The sequence below is a fragment of the Sorex fumeus genome, unplaced genomic scaffold, assembly GCF_029834395.1.
Source record: "Sorex fumeus unplaced genomic scaffold, SorFum_2.1 ptg000035l, whole genome shotgun sequence".
Lineage (NCBI taxonomy): Eukaryota > Metazoa > Chordata > Mammalia > Eulipotyphla > Soricidae > Sorex > Sorex fumeus.
Window position 1 is genome coordinate 31,108,950 of NW_026606092.1, and position 18,236 is coordinate 31,127,185.

Consider the following 18,236-nt stretch of genomic DNA (forward strand, 5'->3'; position numbering starts at 1 on the left):
TATAAAAAATTAAAAAAAGGAATCCTAAGTTTTTTGTAATATATAAAGACTAAACCCTTTCTTCAGGGGATTCTTGAGTTCTCAGCTACTTTTTCACAGAGAATAGTCTGTATTCAGATTCTACAAGCGGTAAGAGAAGCATTGTTTTCTCTGTCCCCTCAACTGTTTTTCCCCCAACTTGAAGAATGTTTATGAAAAATTTGAGGCTTGAGGAGGTTTTTCAAGCACTGATAGATTTTTAAAATGTCCAATCAGTTTTAGGTTCAGTTTCAGTTTGTTAATACCAGAATAAAATTTATTTTTGTTGGACCACGCCCCACAATGTACACCTAGCAGTGCTTAGGAGACCATATTTTGTGTCAGGGTTTGAATCAGAGTTGACTAGATGCAAGGCAAGCATCTTTTTTTTTTGAGGGAGGGGTACTATAGTTTACAAAGTTATTCATAGCACCCAACTTTACAATCAGTCATGATCAAATTCTATATGTACAATTTTCCCGACACCAACCCCATCACTAGTATCAGAGATATCAGAGCCTGCCTGGCCTCTGGGGCCATATGGCAAGGCAAATGCTGTCCTATCCCACTGGCTCCAAACATCCTTTTTCTTTTATAAAGTTGTTCATGATGATTTGTTGCATTCAATATTCCAACACCAATCCCACCACCATTGCACCTTCTCACCACCATTATTTCCAATTTTCCCAACCACCACTCAAGCCTGCCCCAATAGCAGGCACTAAATAATTTATTTTATATTACTTTTTATGAATAATTTATAAAAATGATTTAAAATGTTTCTTTAGAAGAAAGTATGTGAAGATTGTTGAATCTCACTCTAAAGCCATTGAGCCCTTGTTTAAGAGATTACTAGCATGTTGTTATAGGTTAAGCCTTGTGTGTTGATATTTTTTTAATTGAGGTTGGTTGACTTCTACATTCGATGTGGTTTGCTACTCCTGGTATTTCAGCAGTGTACAGTTTGAGATGTCACTCCAGGAATTCTGAAATTTGAATGGGGTGATACAGCCGGAGTTAAATTTTTAACTGGTGGCGACTTTGGGGTCTGGAAGCATCTCTGCAGCTTGTTGATCTCTTTCGAGATTTATTTGAGTCTCTGGATTATGGCTGGTTAATAAGCTTATCTGGCGCCAACCTAACGCAGTTCATAGTTGTGACTGCCAACTCCAGGAAGAACAGGGATATGGGGGAAGTTTGTATATCTCTGACTGTGAGGACAATCCCTGTACCATCTCTCTAGATCCCAGAATAAAAGTGTTTTTTTTTTTAATGAGAAAAGCAACTAATATGACTTTTCTCATCACACCTTTACCTCTTTAACATTAGGAATCATTGACTTGGTAACTTTATTGTAATTTTTAATAATATTACTAAAATTATGATATGCTAAAACAGGATTTTCTTTAGTGGATTTCATTCTATTTAAATATAAATCAAGTATAAATTAAATAAAAATTTAAATATAAATTAAATATAAATCTGCCTCATAAATGTTATGAAGTACACTGTTATAAATACATATACATTTATTTCCATCTTGCAGACTCAGGTCACTGGGAGAACTTTGAATGGGAGGAAGGAGCAAATGCAGGCTCAGGAAGATGATAAGGAGAAATGGGATTTCCTGCAGTTTGCTGAAGCCTGGACTCCAAGTGAAAGTTCCGAAGAGTTCAGGAATGAAATTTTGTTCACTCATGTAAGATTATATGACTTTTTTTTTTCTCTAACACCATGAAACCATAATTTATAGTCTCTAATCACAGTGATTCATGCTATTTGAAGAGCCTCAGTATAAAGCTGGGAACCCTCTTTGAACCAAAAGATAACATTGATCGATGCCAAACAAGCTGATTTGTTTTTTCCAGAGGTACATAACATGAGTCACTCTTGCTTAGCTCCTAAAAAAAGCAGCTATATAGAATTTAATTTTCAGAAGAAAATATAGAAGGATATTTTATATTAAATAAGCCAACAGAAAAACAGACATAGAGTGTGAGTATCAGAGGTCCAAATAGACAATAAGCAAGAAAAAATGCAATGCCTTAGTCATTTAAGGCAAATTGTAAGGGTTCTTTTTAGTAAATTTGTGGTTATGGTAATTTTTTTTGACTCAACAGCTTTAATATGTGATTGGTATGCAAGTGCTTGGGTTTTTGGGTTTTTTTTTTTCAATTTTTATTAGTGAAACACCATGAGGTACAGTTGTAGACTTACAAATTTTTGTGCTTGGGTTTCAGTATTATGCTAATTTTCTAATTCAATTTTTTATTCTAATACTTTTTGTTCAGGCTCTGTGATTTACAATGCTATTAACGGTGGTTTCTCATGCACATAATTTCAACATGAAGTATTGATATGTAAAATCAAGTGACTGTCCTCCTTTCAAAACCTTTAACTAAATGATTTAGTTTGAAGGGCTGGAGTATATGCTCGTCATGCAGAGGGCCAGGGATTTATTTCTGGATCGCATGGTATTATTGGATGATCTTGGTGGCCCCTAGACATTCTAGGCCATTGAGAATGGCTCCTGAACCCCCTAGCGCTGCTTTGGAATCTCTAAATAACCATGGGTGGACTCGCCACCCACCTCTTTGTCTTTATCAGCTTCAAGCATTTTAAAAAATGTTTAATAGCTGAAAGATACTAACGAATTTTAGTTTCCCTTATAAACATTCTTCTGTGAATAATGATTTCTTTCAAATCCTTTAAAAAAAATCTCTAAAAATAATTTTCTGCCTTTAGCATTTCTTGGGTGTTTTCTATTTTGTTGATTAAACTTTACCAAATTAACCAACTTTCCCAATTGTCATCAAAAATTTGTTCAGCTAAAAGCTGGTAACAGTTCTAATTGGATGGCTTTAACCGCTATGACTTTTCTTGTCGTATCAGCATTTTGCAGAGTGTTCATTTTCTCTCTGTCTCAGGCCCCTGCTGCTGCAGCTGAAGGTTAGCCTGGAGTGGGAAGGAGGGACCTTCCACTGTTACAAGGACGGAGTATGTGTTAGTCAGCACATAACTCAACCAAGGCCGAGAAAGGGGAGCCTGAGAGACTCAGAGAAGAGGTGCCAAGGGAGCAGAGTGCAAACCTATTTGCAAAAGGGAATACACTGAGGGCAGAAAGTCAGACAAAGAGCCATTACTCTTTGTCTCTTGCTCCCTGTAGTCTCGCCAACCCACCAAACTAGAATATTCAGAATGCTAAGGAACTCTATAAAGAAATTTGAGAAAACAGCCACTTTGGTCAATTGATGTTGCCCGACTTGAATTTAGGGTGAATTGACTTGTAGCATATGGACTTTGGGCAGTACACTGACCCAGAGCCTAATATTAGTGTGATTATGGGTGGTGAAGATACACAGGCATATGGTGAGGAAAGAAGAGGAGACAAATGAGAGAAATTTATCTTGGATAAAATTGTGTTACTTGTTTTAGTCTACATGCTTTCTTTCTACTCTGGGATTACAACTTCAGAGTTGCCTTATCTTGGGGCTGGAGCGATAGCACAGCGGGTAGGGCATTGACCTTGCAAGCAGCCGACCCAGGTTCGATTCCCAGCATCCCATATGGCCCCCTGAGCACTGCCAGGAGTAATTCCTGAGTGCAGAGCCAGGAGTAACCCCTGTGCATTGCCAGATGTGACCCAAAAACAAAACAAACAAACAAAAAAAAACCAGAGTTGCCTTATTTTTTATTACCCTCCTTATTTAGTTGGAATTCTGTAATATAATTCAGCTAACTAAAAATGAAAGTATCTGGAAACAAGGATAGTACTCTACCACTATATTTCAGTGTAAATAGGTTGGTTGGTAAGTACTTGGGTAGTGTTAGGTAGCCACTTCCTTCATTATGCTCCCTCACCCCATCACTAGAGCCCTTCTAGAACTCCCTGGGATCCAGCATAGCATAGGGATGCTGAATACCTTTGTGACGGCTGATGTTAAATAGTGAATGATGTTAAATAACACCCTGAATGGAATTCATTCACACAGATGCATGAGTCATTATGTTCTTACTCATGCGAGATGTATTTATGTTTTAAAGAAAGTAGCCCAAATTGAAGCCTAAGTCTAATAGAGGAAAAAAAATCCACTTCCACAAGAAAAGTTACCGTTTCATACTCCACTTGGCTTTTTCTTAAGAACCAGTCCTTCCTGAGAGAATGGTTTCTCAAGCTTCTTCCGTTTTTTTTTTTTTCCTACCTCAGAAAATACATAACATCTAAGTACTCTTTTGGTTTTGAGTTTTGATTTCCCTGTAGTGCCTTCCATTTAAGGGCAACATAGGTCTTCTCAGATAGAAGGAGATAAAGGTATGGAGTAGAGTAGTCTCTATTAGCTTTTCTTAGTAATGGATTAGAAGCTATTTCTGAATGAAAGAAATTGAATGGAGGATTGAAATGAATTTCTTCTTCCTTCTCTCCTTGGCTTTGCATTTTGCTGCTGGCCCTTAAATGCTGCATTTTTTTCTTTTTTCTTTTTTCTTTTTTTTTTTTTTTTTTGCTTTTTGGTGGTGGTGGGGGTGTTACACCTGGCTCTGCACTCAGGAGTTACTCCTGGAGGTCCTAAGGGGACCATATGGGATGCTGGGAATCGAACCCAGGTTGACTGCGTGCAAGGCAAACACCCTACCCACTGTCCTATTGCTCCCAGCCCCCCTAACTGCTGCCTCTTAAGAGCCTCTGGATCCATTCACTTTCAGTGCCAAATGGATAATCAACACATCATTTGGTCCCAGAGGTGAGCAAAAATGAAAACTTGAATATGATTTGGGTAACAAATCTAGCACCTGCTTATGTCAAGTCTGTTTGCTTGGTCTCTTTCTTCAGATCTCATTAAGCCAGCGTGCCTTCCATTTTATTACTTCTGACAGTATTTCTCTTTCCATTTTAAAACAGATCTCTGGTTCTCAAATTCTCCTGCACTGTGGCCTCTTAACAATTGTTTTCTTCTCTTAACAATTGTTTTCATTTTAAGGGCTCAAAGTTTAGTGTCTTCAGTTTGTCTTTCTCCTTATTAGCCTCTCCATGGTAACCTAACCTTCCTTTCTGTGACTTCAGCACCTGGGTGGTGCCTTTTACGTGGCTCACAGAGAAGCCTTTCTCTGTTATAACCCAAAGTTCCCTGTATGCTGTCCACAGGCCTTATGGAGCATCCTTCACTGGAGATAAATTACACGTCAAGCATCCACATTTGCATTAAATATATATATATGCATATCAGATGGTTGCTGGTCTGCTGCAGAAAATGATGTGTGGTTGGGAGGGTACAGTTCAACACAATTATAAAATTTTAACATATGCCCTTAAAATTTCAGACAAGCTTTGCATTTTTTATTAAATGCCAACATTGTAAGAAATGTTTGTTTTGTTGTGAGCTGAAAAGTACAAATAAAAAATTGGCTCATGCATATAAAAAGCAACTTTTCCCATATATTTTCTGGTTGAAAAAAATGGTAGCAGCATAAGGGAGATTGGCTGTAGGAGCTCTGGCATTCATCTAAATCTCTCTGCCTAAATTCTCTTGTTTCTGAGTATGCTGGAGCACTGTTTCTTAAAGTGAGCACATCTTGAATTAAAATATTTACATAGTTCAGCCATTCTGAAAATATGTAGTTTTCATAACAGCCTAATATTATGGATAAGAATAGTAAAAATAATTGAGTGTCCTTGTTATGGGCTGGAGCGATAGCACAGTGGTAGGGCATTTGCCTTGCACGCAGCCAGCCCGGCCGAGCCGGGTTTGATTCCTCCACCCCTCCCAGAGAGCCCGGCAAGCTACCGAGAGTATCTCACCTGCACGGCAAAGCCTGGCAAGCTACCCCTGAGGTATTCAATATTCCAAACACAGTAACAACAAGTCTCACGATGGAGACGTTACTGGGCCCGCTCAAGCGAATCCATGAACAGCGGGAGGACAGTGACAGTTGAAATCCTTGTTATTATGGAGGAGACACAAATCATACCTGTTATAACTTCCCATTCCACTATTGTCAGGCACCTTGTTTGCCTCCATAGCTTCAAGTCACCGGTAATAATAATTGACATGTATCTCAAGTTGTTGTTTGTGTAGACACTTAACAGTAATGATTTTGCTTACCCTAAAAATAGCCACATCACATGACACATACTGTTGCCATGTCCCAGTAAAGCCCTGAAATTAAATTGCCCCAGTTCATACAACCAGTAAGTGAAAGATCTGGAATTTTAAAAATAGGCCTCCCCTCCCAAAGTCTGCCTATGTAACCTTGCCAAATACTACATGCATTAGAGTTCACACATTGTGTGCCTTCAGTTATTTGTGCAATGAGTCGGACTTGATACACTTCTACTTGGTATGTGTAATGATTTGCCAGCATTTATGGTATGTATAAAACAGGCAGGATATTCAAAGATCACTGTATTTATAGTTACTATGATTACCTGAAATGTAAAACTATTATGAGATATCATTTGATACCCATTAGAATGATGAAAATGAAAGACAAGTGCTATCAAAGATGAGGAGAAATTGGAGTACTACAGTGTTGAGATGTAAAATGCTGTAGTCACTTTGACGACAGTATTAAGATATTTCCTTAAATCATTAAAAATAGAGTTCGCTACCCAAGAATAGTTGAGATAAGTAGCAGGAGGTCTTCTCCACGGCGTGGAAGCTGGCAACACATGCTGGGGGAACAGGCAGCTCAGATAGAGAAGAGAACACCAAGTAAAAGGATGTTTGCAGGATTCGCTTGGGATGCGAGATGCATGCTGAAAGTAGACTATAGACCGAATACAATGGCCACTCTATACCTCTATTGCAAACCACAACACCCTAAAGGAAAGAAAGAGCAAAAGGGAATGCTCTGCCACAGAGGGGGGCCAGGGTGGGGGGTGGGAGGGCTACTGGGATCACTGGTGGTGGAGAATGGGCATTGGTGGAAGGATGGGTACTCGATCATTGTATAACTGAAACCCAAGCACTTAAGTTTGTAAGTCTACAACTGTACCTCATGGTGTTTCACTGATAAAAATAAATAAATAAGTAAAAATAGAGTTCGCATATGCCCCACCATTAAGGGGATATCCTTGGGATTGGAGCAGTAGTACAGTAGGTAGGGTGCTTGCCTTGTTTTGGTTGATCTGGGTTCAATCTCCAGTATCTGGTCCTCTCCAGTCCCACTAGGAGTGATCTCTGATCTCAGAGCCAGGAGTAAACCCTGAGCACAGTCAGCTGTGTCCCCACCCCTACCACCAAAAGAAAGAATAAACAAACAAAAAATTATATATATATATATGCCCGTACAAAGATATGTGCTTGAATTTCATAAGTGTTATACATAATAGCTCAAAAATTGAACCATCCAAATGTCTATCAATTGATGAATCAATGAACAAAATGTGATATATCCAAATTATAGAATATTATCCTGCCATAAGAAAAAATTGCTACAACATAGATGAACTCTAAAAACATTATTGTAAGTGAAAGAAGCCTGATACAAAAGGCCACATATTGCCTGATTCTATGCCTATGAATTAACCCATAAGGATGAACATATAAAATTTATAGAATTATTAGGTAGATTCTTAATTGTCAGCAACTTGGGAGAGATGGGGAATGATTGCTTAAAAGTGTTGCATAACTCCTAATATTCTAAAAATTACTGAACTATGAACATTTGGGGGGCGGGGGAATGCCACACCCAGCATCCCGGCTCTGTGCTCAAGGATCACTCCTGGCAAGGCTCAAAGGACCATATTGTGAGCAGGCAATCAAACCCACGTCAACCATGTGCAAGGCAAGTGCCTTACCCACTATACTATCTCTTTGGCCCTAAACAAGGCATTTTCATATGGAACACACAATTTGATACATTGAAAACAGAAATAATGTAAGCCAGGCTCTGGGAACAACAACAACAAAAAAAGCAGAATAAAAAGTACCTAGGATGTGTTGGAAATTTCCCCTCGAGCTCTTGGGAATTTTCCATCAGAAAACAGCTGAGCTGCATTTTTAAAGGATTAGTCTAAAGGGAATGGGTGCTAGTTCGGGCAGAGGAATGCCTTGATCGGAAGGAAGCAGTCTCGGTTATTCTGGGAATGGGAATTGTGTGTGAATCCATCTCATAGGGCAGAGGAGGAGTGAGTAGTCGAAGAGAAGCATTACATTGTGGTCTTGATCAGCCAGAGAGGAGCCCACCCATACCCCACTGAGAAGCTGGACTTTGTCCTTGATATGGTGGTGGTATTTGGGGCTTTTAAGCAGATGAATGACTTGATTTGGTTTCGGTTTTAAAAAGATAATCCTAGTAGCATTGTGGGAAATGAATGCGAGGGGGAAGAGACAGAGGTAATTGGAGGCAGAGATACAGTGAAGGGTTATCTCTGTCCTCCCTCGTTGAGTTTCAGCCTGTGGGAAGGAATTTTAGGTTTTTTACTCCTTCTCAAAACTGTCTCTCTTTTTTTATTTTTGTCACACCCCATGGTGCTCAGGGCTTACTCATGGTTCTGCACTCAGGGATCACTCCTGGCAGGCTCGTGGGACCATATGTGATGCCAGGGATTGAACCCGAATTGGCCACATGCCAGGCAAGTGCCCTACATGCTGTACTATCTCTGGCCCTCCATTTATTTATTTATTATTTATTTATTTATTTGCCTCAAAAATGACATTCATTCAAAGGAAAAGGAAGACGAAGGAAAAAGTGACATGATTGGCTTTCTCTTCTTTCACCCAAAAGAAGGATGTTAATCTGACTTTTCAGAGTCTGAGAATGTGGAGGGGCTACAGACTGGGTATGCTGCCTTGGCTCAACCCAGAGAGAACAGCTAGATTGAGGGTGACATGTGGAAGTCCCATGATAACCTTGGGTTCAGCTAATGTCTTTAATATACCTTTCACCACAAAATTATTGGGTGTTCTTGGGCACTTACTTGCAGGCCTATTACCAAAGCGAGCTGATACCAGCTCTTTTCACTCAGGAAACAATTACCTGATAGTTTCCTGAGTGAAAAAGACTTTTTTTTTTTTGGGTCACACTGGCGATGCTCAGCGGTTACTCCTGGCTCTGCACTCAGGAATTACTCCTGGCAGTGCTCAGGGGACCATATGGGATGCTGGGGATCAAACCCGGGTCGACCTTGAGCAAGGCAAACGCCCTACCTGCTGTGCAATGCTCCAGCCCCTAGAAGACTTCTTAAACATCAGGATTCTCACTTGAAAATTGGGATGCTGAACTTCACCCTGAGTTCCTAACAGCGGGAGTAATCATGAAAGGGAATGAAAAATCCCAGACATTGCAGAGGTAGAATCAACAGCCTGGGTGGAACTTGCTTAATCAGAGTGTATGTGGGAAGCACACAGGACACCGGAGGAATTTAAGGGAGCTGTCACAACCACAGAATGCAGATAACCAAGGAGGGGACAAACTGAAATGCTCAGAGGTGATTCAGTTTAGTGTCAAGGGGGAGAATTCAAAGCAGAGGGCATTAGAGCTAACTAATATGGTAAGCAATGAAGAGTGGGGAGATTATGCTAGTAGGAGGAGTTCACGGAAGGGCAAAGATGAACCTGTCCAGGGACCCAGAATGTGGTGGCTGAGGACTACAGCACATTCCACCTCCAACACTGACTGTTTTCCAACACTTCCTCAGAACTCAACTGCCTGGTGTGGTCGTGGTTGCCCACAGTTGCTGCTGAGTATGACTCCTTGTTTTTTTTTTTTATAATGAGTTTTTTTTGGATCTTTTGAGTTTGAGAGTTCTCTGAACCACTCAACTGATGTGCAGACAGGTCTCGAGCTTTAAAGAGAGATGATGAAACTTAAGCAATGACTGACTTAGTCACAATCTAGTGATGGGTACATTCAGTTATATATATTCCTCTGTAAACGCTAAGTATCTTTGTTAGAAGAGAGATATTCCAACTAAAGACATTAGGTGTTACACCCGTCAGTACTCAGGTCTTACTCCTGGCTTCATGCTCAGAGGTCACTCCTGGAGGTGGTCAGAGAACCATACACTGTACAAGGGATCGAACCCCAGTCCTCTGTAGGCAAGTGCCTTAACCCGGGCTATTTTTCTGGTTGTTGTACCTTAAAAAAGGAAAATAAATAAGAATGGTTCACTGTCAAAAATTTATTTAACTGCACAGGATGGGAAAGAACATTTTGCAAATCTGAGAAATTGGATTATTTCTTTTTTTAGGAGAATTAAATTTTCAGTTAGGTGATGAAAGACCCTGCTTCTCTCATTCTGCAGCCGCTGGCTTATTTATAACTGTTAGTAAAGGCTATTTAGTTCCAGTTCCAATCATCAATCAGCTGCTCTTCAGAGACAGCAAGATGCCCCAACTACCCATTTGTAATACAGAGGTTTTGTTAATTCTTTTAGGAGTGAGAGACAGATTACAGGAGGCAGTAATGATTCCTACCAGAGTCGTCCCTTTGATCAAAGACTATTAAACCCCACATCAGTGCTTTGTTGGTGTCGTGTACGGCCCTGGAACAGCACCGGTACTTTGAAGTGCTTTATTGTTTTTTATGAGTTTCACTAGATTTCCTTTCCTTCAGTTCTAATAACTGAGTTTTAATCCTATCATCATAGCCAGGGGATTTGTCTCTGAAGAGCAGTAGTTTACCATGGTCCGAAATGGAGCAAGTGTATTAGGTCCCTGAACCTGTAAGATTAAAAACACACATTTTTGCCACCTTAAGCATTTTGAAGTTTTTATTTTCAGCACGTCTCGCCAAAAGCAATCTATTTCCTTTGGTTTTTAGAAAACAATATTGAACAAAAGACAGGAGCGCAATAACTGAGTGTCAGCTATATAGCTGAAGGGAGGAATATGTTCTTCTATCTGCTTCACTTCTTACAACATGAACATATTGACTTAATGCTGTTTTGTCCCCCGTAAGCCTTGGGAAAAACTGCTCTAAGCTTAAATCACTTCTCTTATTCAGAAATAGCTGCATTTAAGTCCCTTATTTATCATCCACTAAAAGGATCACTTATCATAGTTATTTCTTTGCAAGGACAAAATAGTTGCGATGAATTAGGGCATGTGTCAATTAGTTGTTTCTATCATGTCTCCTGAAATGGCATTATTGTGGTTACAAAGGACTGTATAGCTTAATGTTGCAGTTAAGGAACAGAACTTTATAAGCCGTAAAAATATTTTGTCTGAGTCTGTCCTTATCTTTATCGCTGGAAAATGCTAAAAACATGAATAAAGGCAGGGCCAACAAGGTCTCTCAGTAGGATAAAGTGCATGCTTTGTCTGGGGAGACCCAGATCAGTCCCCAGAAGTTGTAGCACCCCCAAGCTTCAGGAGCAACCACACATCACACATACCCGGCCGTGTGACTCAAGAGTTAAATCTGGACTCAGAGTTAAGGGAACATTCCTGGCAGGGCTTGGAGGATCAAACCAGGTACCAGGGATCGAACCTGGGTTGGCCATGTGCAAGGCAAGCTGCCTTACCCACTGTATTATTTCTCCGCCTTGGAACTTTTATTATTGACAAATCTAGTATGATTTGGAAAACGTTCATCTGGGAAACAGTTTGTTTCCAACTCTTCCTTACCACCCTTTTTTCTTTTCTTTTTTTAATTTTTATTAGTGAAATACCATAAGGTACAGTTGTTGACTTACAAATTTTTGTGCTTGGGTTTCAGTTATACAATGATTGAGTACCCATCCCTCCACCAGTGCCCATTCTCCATCATTTACATTTTATTTTAATTTTTGTTAGTGAAACACCATGAGGTACAGTTGTAGACTTACAAATTTTTGTGCTTGGGTTTCAGTTATACAATGATCGAGTACCCATCCCTCCACCAGTGCCCATTCTCCACCTCCAATGATCCCAGTATCCCTCCCACCTCCCCATCCCCCACATCCCACCCCACCCCTGTGGCAGGTCATTCCCTTTTGTTCTCTCTCTCCTTTTGGGTGCTGCTTACCATCTTTTTTTCTCAGATACTTTCTCAGTAGGTGCACTTTCATTTTATAAAAAGTTAATTTTAAAAAAAAAAATAACAAAAGAAAATAATTTAAGAGCATTTTTTTCCATTCATGTTTAGTATCTATGTCTACAAATTTTGTTATTTTGTTAAAAAGTTTTGGGGTTTTTTGTCTGTTTATTTTTGCTTCTTGGGTCACACCCAGCAATGCTCAGGGGTTACTCTTGGCTCTGCATTCAGGAATTACTCCTGGCAGTGCTCAGGGGATCATATGGGATGCTGGGGATCAAACCTGGGTGGGTCATTTGTGTGCAAGGAAAATGCCCTGCCCACTGTACTATCATTTTGGCCCCCAAAAGTTACTTTCTTTTATTGACTGGACACATCCAAAATCCCTAATATCTGCATGTGGAGTTGGTGGTGATATATTTCTTCCTCAGATATTAAGGAATGGGCCAGAAAGATAGTACAGTAGGGAAGGCACTTGCCTTGCACACAGCCAATGGGTTTGATCCCTGATACTATATGTTGTCCCCCAAGCACAGGAGTGGTCCCTGATCAAAGAACCAGGGGTAAGTCCAGAGCACAGCTGGGTATTGCCTAGATCTTACCATCTTCGATATTTAATGATATGTTTGAAGTTGACCTATTTGAAATTACACCTTTGAGTCCTGCCAGCACCTAATATCTGCCGTAACTCTCTACTCATTATAACCCATATCCTCTCCTCTACTCACCTCGTGAGTAGCTTCCTTCCTGTGGACTGTGTGAGTATTCCATGTGTCATTTGCTCTTCAGTGAGAAGCAGTTCAATGACAGGTAAATAAACACTAAATGAATATAGCTTTACACCTGCACAGAAGTTCCTCTATTTTGGCATTATTTAGTTTTTAAAAACTGAGAGAATTGAATCCTCTGAGTTTCTTTCTAAAAGATTTCAGTTAGCTTAATCTTGCAGTTAACTAACAAACTAACTTTATAAGCCAGAGATTAGGGGTTCAGGAGAAAGGTGCTTACCATGCGTGTGGCCAACCCCAGTTTTTCCCCAGCACTGCATATGATCCTGAGCCCCACCAGGAATGGGAGTTAGGAGTAATAACTATGGCCCAAAATAATAACCCCTCCCCCCAAAACCAAGTTAGACTCAGGACTGTCTCTTCAGGAGACTGCCTCCCTTGTATGTGTGAGGCTCTGCGTTCCATCCTTCACACAGTGAAAAAAACAAAACAACACAGTCATGTGTTCAGTCCACTACCCATATACACATGTGAACCCTCAGCCTCTGCCTATAGAAAATTCAGAAAAGACCTAAAGCTCCTTAACCCACCTAGGCATCTTCATATATGTATTTGAATCCCTCTTTCCTGGCCCTTGTGGAGAAGATGTCTGGTGTCATCCATGGCTTGGTTGCTGTATCCGATGACACACTTTGTTGTGACTCTGGAGATCACAAATGGCGGTGACACCGGGACTGCCTTTAGCGGGTGTTGCAGAATAAGAAATTAAACTGGAAAGCAGGCACTGTGCCACTGAGCTGTATCCCAACCCTAATCCAGAGACTCCTCACCTCGGTTGGTTCCTGAATCTTCTGGCAAAAAACTAAGCTCTCTCCAAAAGTGTACTTTCAGTGCAGAAGACATTTAATTAGACAGTTGCAAAGTCAGTGCCAGTGAAGGCCATTCTAGGTATTGTGGGAGGTGAATGTGACAACCTCTACACTACAGAAACTGCCACATTCCAGGTTTTGTGAAAGGCTCGTAGACCCCAAGTAAAGAATTTCCTTTGGGACTTGGGCAAGCAAACACCCTACCAGGCTCAGTCCCCAGCACCACATATGATCTTCTGAGTCTGGGCAAGAGTGATCCCTAAGTACAGTGAAGGAGTAAACCCTGAGCCCCACCAGGTGTGACCCCAAAACCTGAGAGAGAGAAAGAGAGAGAGAGAGAGAGAGAGAGAGAGAGAATTTCTGTTCTGTAAGCCTTTCTGTTGCAGGGTTACCCTTTCTGTTCCCATGTTTCCGTCCAACACATAGAATTATCTCTAGGGTGTCAGATTATCTCACCTGCTTTTCTATCGGTTAGAGCTACTAAATTTCAGAGAAATACATCAACCAGCTTCCTGCTTGATTGCTCAGGGCCTGCAATCAGAAAGCATAAATGATTGTATGGAACAGATTTCTAATTGATTTGCTTAGAGGAAGCATTTATTCCTGTTAGGCCTATAGCTTCTGGCAGGCTGGTGGCCAGGGCACTGAGTTATAAGGTTCACTATGTGTAACCACATTCATCAGTGTCCAATTTAGTCATCAGAACATTAGCTAAAGCCATTGCTCCTGATTAATCTTGCCCTCTCCTTTTTCTAAAATTGTACTCTGTGTCCTTTGGTTCCCAAAATCATATAAAATGATTTCCTCTCTACAAAAACACTCTTTCTGCATTTTACATACTGAAGTCTCAATTTATTATTACCTATGGAGCATATGCTTGAAAATAAGGTCTATGCTGATTGTTCCCATACTCTCTAAGAAAACCCTGGAAGAGGCAGAATTATGTATCAAATTCTCGTTGCTTTTGGTCATTGCAAATCATCGCCACTATCCTGCATTTAGCACATATGAGAATTTCTCAGATGCTAAGTTCCAAAATTAATCATTGTTCTGAAATAGGAAAATAAGTTCTTTATAGAAAGAAAGTTTAATTAGGGAACCAGGCAGATCATACAGTGATTAGGACATTTGTCTCAAACGTGCTGACCCTGATTCTATGCCTGGCACAAACATATGGTCCCCTGAGCACTACCAGGAGTCATCCCTGAGCACTGCTGGGTGTGACCCCCAAAGCCAAGAGAAGAAAAATCAAGTAGGGAAGTGGGTCAGCTTCTTTACCTTACAGTGCTGGAGAGAGAAAATAGCGGGCAGGGCACTTGCCTTCATGTTGTCAACTGGCTCAACCCCTGGCAGCACATGCAGTCCACTAAGCACTGCTCAGGAGTGGTCCTTGAGCACAGAGCCAGATGTAAGCCCCGAGAACAGCCCAAAAAAGCAACAACCACAAAAACTCCACTATTTACTTAATAGCTTAATTTAAAACATCAACTCCAAAAGCTAGTTTTTGCCATCCCTGAACTCCCTTTTTGCAGATTTCTTTCATTTTGTTTTATATTGTTGAGGAGATTGCTTTTATTTCAACAAAATTTAAACCGTTCTATTTTTGTTTTAGCATTTGGTGGGGAGATGGAGGACTTAAAATATTCTTAAAGAAACAAATCCTTTAAAGTGTAGGATGGTAGGATGGGGCAAAATATTCTGATAATATTTAAGCATTATTGGTAGTGACCTGTTATGTGTTTTATCTATCTAGCTATTTTATCTATTTCTATTAAAGAGCATTGTTTAGAGAAGGACAGATGTAAGATTGACTGCATTCATTTATGAAATATTTTTTTAAAAATAGTAGGAGACTAATATCCAAGGCCAGGGAAAACAGGGGCCAGGAGAATTGGGTAATTGATGGAAGCTTGGGGCTGGAGCGATAGCACAGCGGGTAGGGCATTTGCCTTGCGCGCGGCCTACCCGGTTTCGATTCCCAGCATCCCATATGGTCCCCTGAGCACCGCCAGGAGTAATTCCTGAGTGCAGAGCCAGGAGTAACCTTTGAGCATCGCTGGGTGTGACACAAAAGGCAAAAATACAAAAAAATTGATGGACGCTTGCCACAAGTGTGGGGGTGAGGGTAGGGATGGGGAGTGCAAGTAAAGGGCAGTTAGGATAGAGAAAGGACCAGTATGACAATAATAGTTGGAAATGACCACTTTGGACAGGAACTGAATGTTAAAAGTAGGTAAAGGGTACTATACTGCAAACCCTAATGCCCAAAAGGAGAGCGACAGAGAGAGAGAGAGAGAGAGGTGCCTAGTGTTAAGGCAGACTGGGGGGGCGTGGAAAAGGGGAAACTGGGGACATTGGTGGTGGGAAATGTACACTGGTGAAGGTTGTTGGAACATTATATGACTGAGACCTAATCATGAATAGTTTTGTAATTGTGTATCTCAGTGTGATTCAATTAAAAAATAATTTTTAATGAATTTGATCACAGTCACGGTCCTCCCGTTATTCATCGATTTGCTCGAGCGGGCCCAGTAACGTCTCCATCATGAGACTTGTTACTGTGTTTGGCATATTGAATATGTCACAGGTAGCTTGCCAGGCTTTGCCGTGCGGGTGAGATACCCTCGGTAGCTTGCCGGGCTCTCTGAGAGGGGCGGAGGAATCGAACCCGGCTTGGCCATGCCGGGTGTGCGCAAGGCAAATGCCCTACCAATGTGCTTTCACTCCAGCCCTTAATGAATTTAACAAAGAAAAAAATAAAACTTAGAAAATCGATTTACTCAAGCGTGCCCAGTAATGTCTCCATTGGAGACTTTGTTGTTACTGTGTTTGGCATAACAAATACGCCATGGGTAGCTTGCCAGGCTTTGCCCTGCGGGCGAGATACTCTCGGTAGCTTGCCAGGCTCTCCGAGAGGGGTGGAGGAATCGAACTCGGGTCAGGCATGTTGGCTGCCTGCAAGGCAAACGCCCTACCCGCTATGCTATCGCTTCAGCCCAAAACTTAGAAAATTTTTAAAATAAGTAAATAAACGTACCTTTGAAAATATGTCTAGGGGGGCTGAAGCGATAGCACAGCAGGTAGGCCATTTGCCTTGCACCTGGCTGACCCGGGTTTGATTCCCAGAATCCCGTATGATCCCCCAAGCACCGCCAGGAGTAATTCCTGAGTGCATGAGCCAGGAGTAACCCCTGTGCATCTCCAGGTGTGACCCAAAAAGAATATATATATATATATATATATATATATATATATATATATATAGGCTGGAGCAATAGCACAGCGGTAGGGCGTTTGCCTTGCACGCAGCCAACATGGCCGACCCGAGTTCGATTCCTCCGCCCCTTTCGGAGAGCCCGGCAAGCTACCAAGAGTATCTCGCCCGCACAGCAAAGCCTGGCAAGCTCCCCGTGACGTATTCGATATGCCAAACACAGTAACAAGTGTCACGATGGAGACGTTACTGGACCCGCTCGAGCAAATCGATGAACAATGGGAGGACCCTGACTGTGATATATATATATATATATATATATATATATATATATATATATATATGTCTAGGAAGCAAGCCAGAAGATGTAACTCAGCAATAAAGCTCTCACTTTGCATGTGTGAGGCCCTGGGTTGATCCCTGCTCAGGAAAGGGTAAGGAACTAAGTTGTAAGCCAGCTAATTCAGTGAAAGGACCTGTAATTGCTGGTGAAATTCTTAGCACCTTTCCTCTGATCAACTCCTGATCTCTGGTTCCTAAAGTCAGTGTTGCAGGATTCTCTCTGGAGAAACTAAAAAGGAAAGAGTATAGCAACTGAAAGGCATTTCTTGACAAAATTGTCTCCCATGATACAACATGAAGTCTCCCACAAGGTCCTCCAAGAGCAATTTAAAGTCTATTTCTTAAGAAGAAATGGTCAGAGAGCACTCCCCGACACTGAGGCAAGCCTTGCACAAGAAAAGCAGAGATCCAAACAAGTCTAAAATCAAAGGAAGGTAATAAATTCCTCTGTAAACTCAACATTTTCAGTTAATTTAAATTAAACAAGACTAGTTTCCAAAGCAAAAGAATAAATAAAAATAAAAGCAAAGGAAGGGGTTACAGAATAATCAGGGATTCAGTAAAGAGCTGAAGAAAGTTTTGTGTTTTTTTAATCCACTTCTATTACTATCCACAGAGAAGTAAATGAAAATGTTGTACTCAGTAAGTTCAAGGAAAGGGAAATATCAGAGAACAAGGAGAAGCCATTGAAGACTAAACTGGATATTTTAGAAAGCATTTCGGGAAAATAGATGAGGAAATTATACAAAAAGTATGCTCGAGATGGAAAATGTGAGAAAAAAATTTTAAAAGTCAGGTAATAGGTTCTGAAGCTTTTGGTTAATAGGGAATTCCAGATAGAGAGACAGGGAAGAAACTATAAAATTTTGTAGACCTGAAGGGTATGAATCTTCTGATTAAAAGTGCCCTTGGGACACTTAGGAGAATGAGTGGACACTCGTGCAGGTTAAAGCTTCTGCTCTCTGATTTTCCCACCTTTTTTTCCTTTCGAGTTTTCTTCGTGGGTATCTCATGCTCTTCCCCCGACTAATGCTATTCCTCTGCTCTCTGCCCTCCACTTCGACCTTGCCTTGATTCCTTCCTCCTCCATGCGTGGAGAAGCCAGTTCTG

General features: G+C 40.9%; 1 protein-coding gene across 1 annotated transcript in view; it reads left to right on the top strand.

Annotated features, from left to right (window-relative positions):
• ZRANB3 (zinc finger RANBP2-type containing 3) overlaps window positions 1–18,236 on the top strand; it is a 201,156-nt gene that overhangs the window by 144,575 nt on the left and 38,345 nt on the right. The window contains exon 12 of the mRNA XM_056117723.1: window positions 1,565–1,717. Coding sequence (XP_055973698.1) covers window positions 1,565–1,717 — 153 coding nt within the window. The remainder of the gene's footprint in view (window positions 1–1,564; window positions 1,718–18,236) is intronic.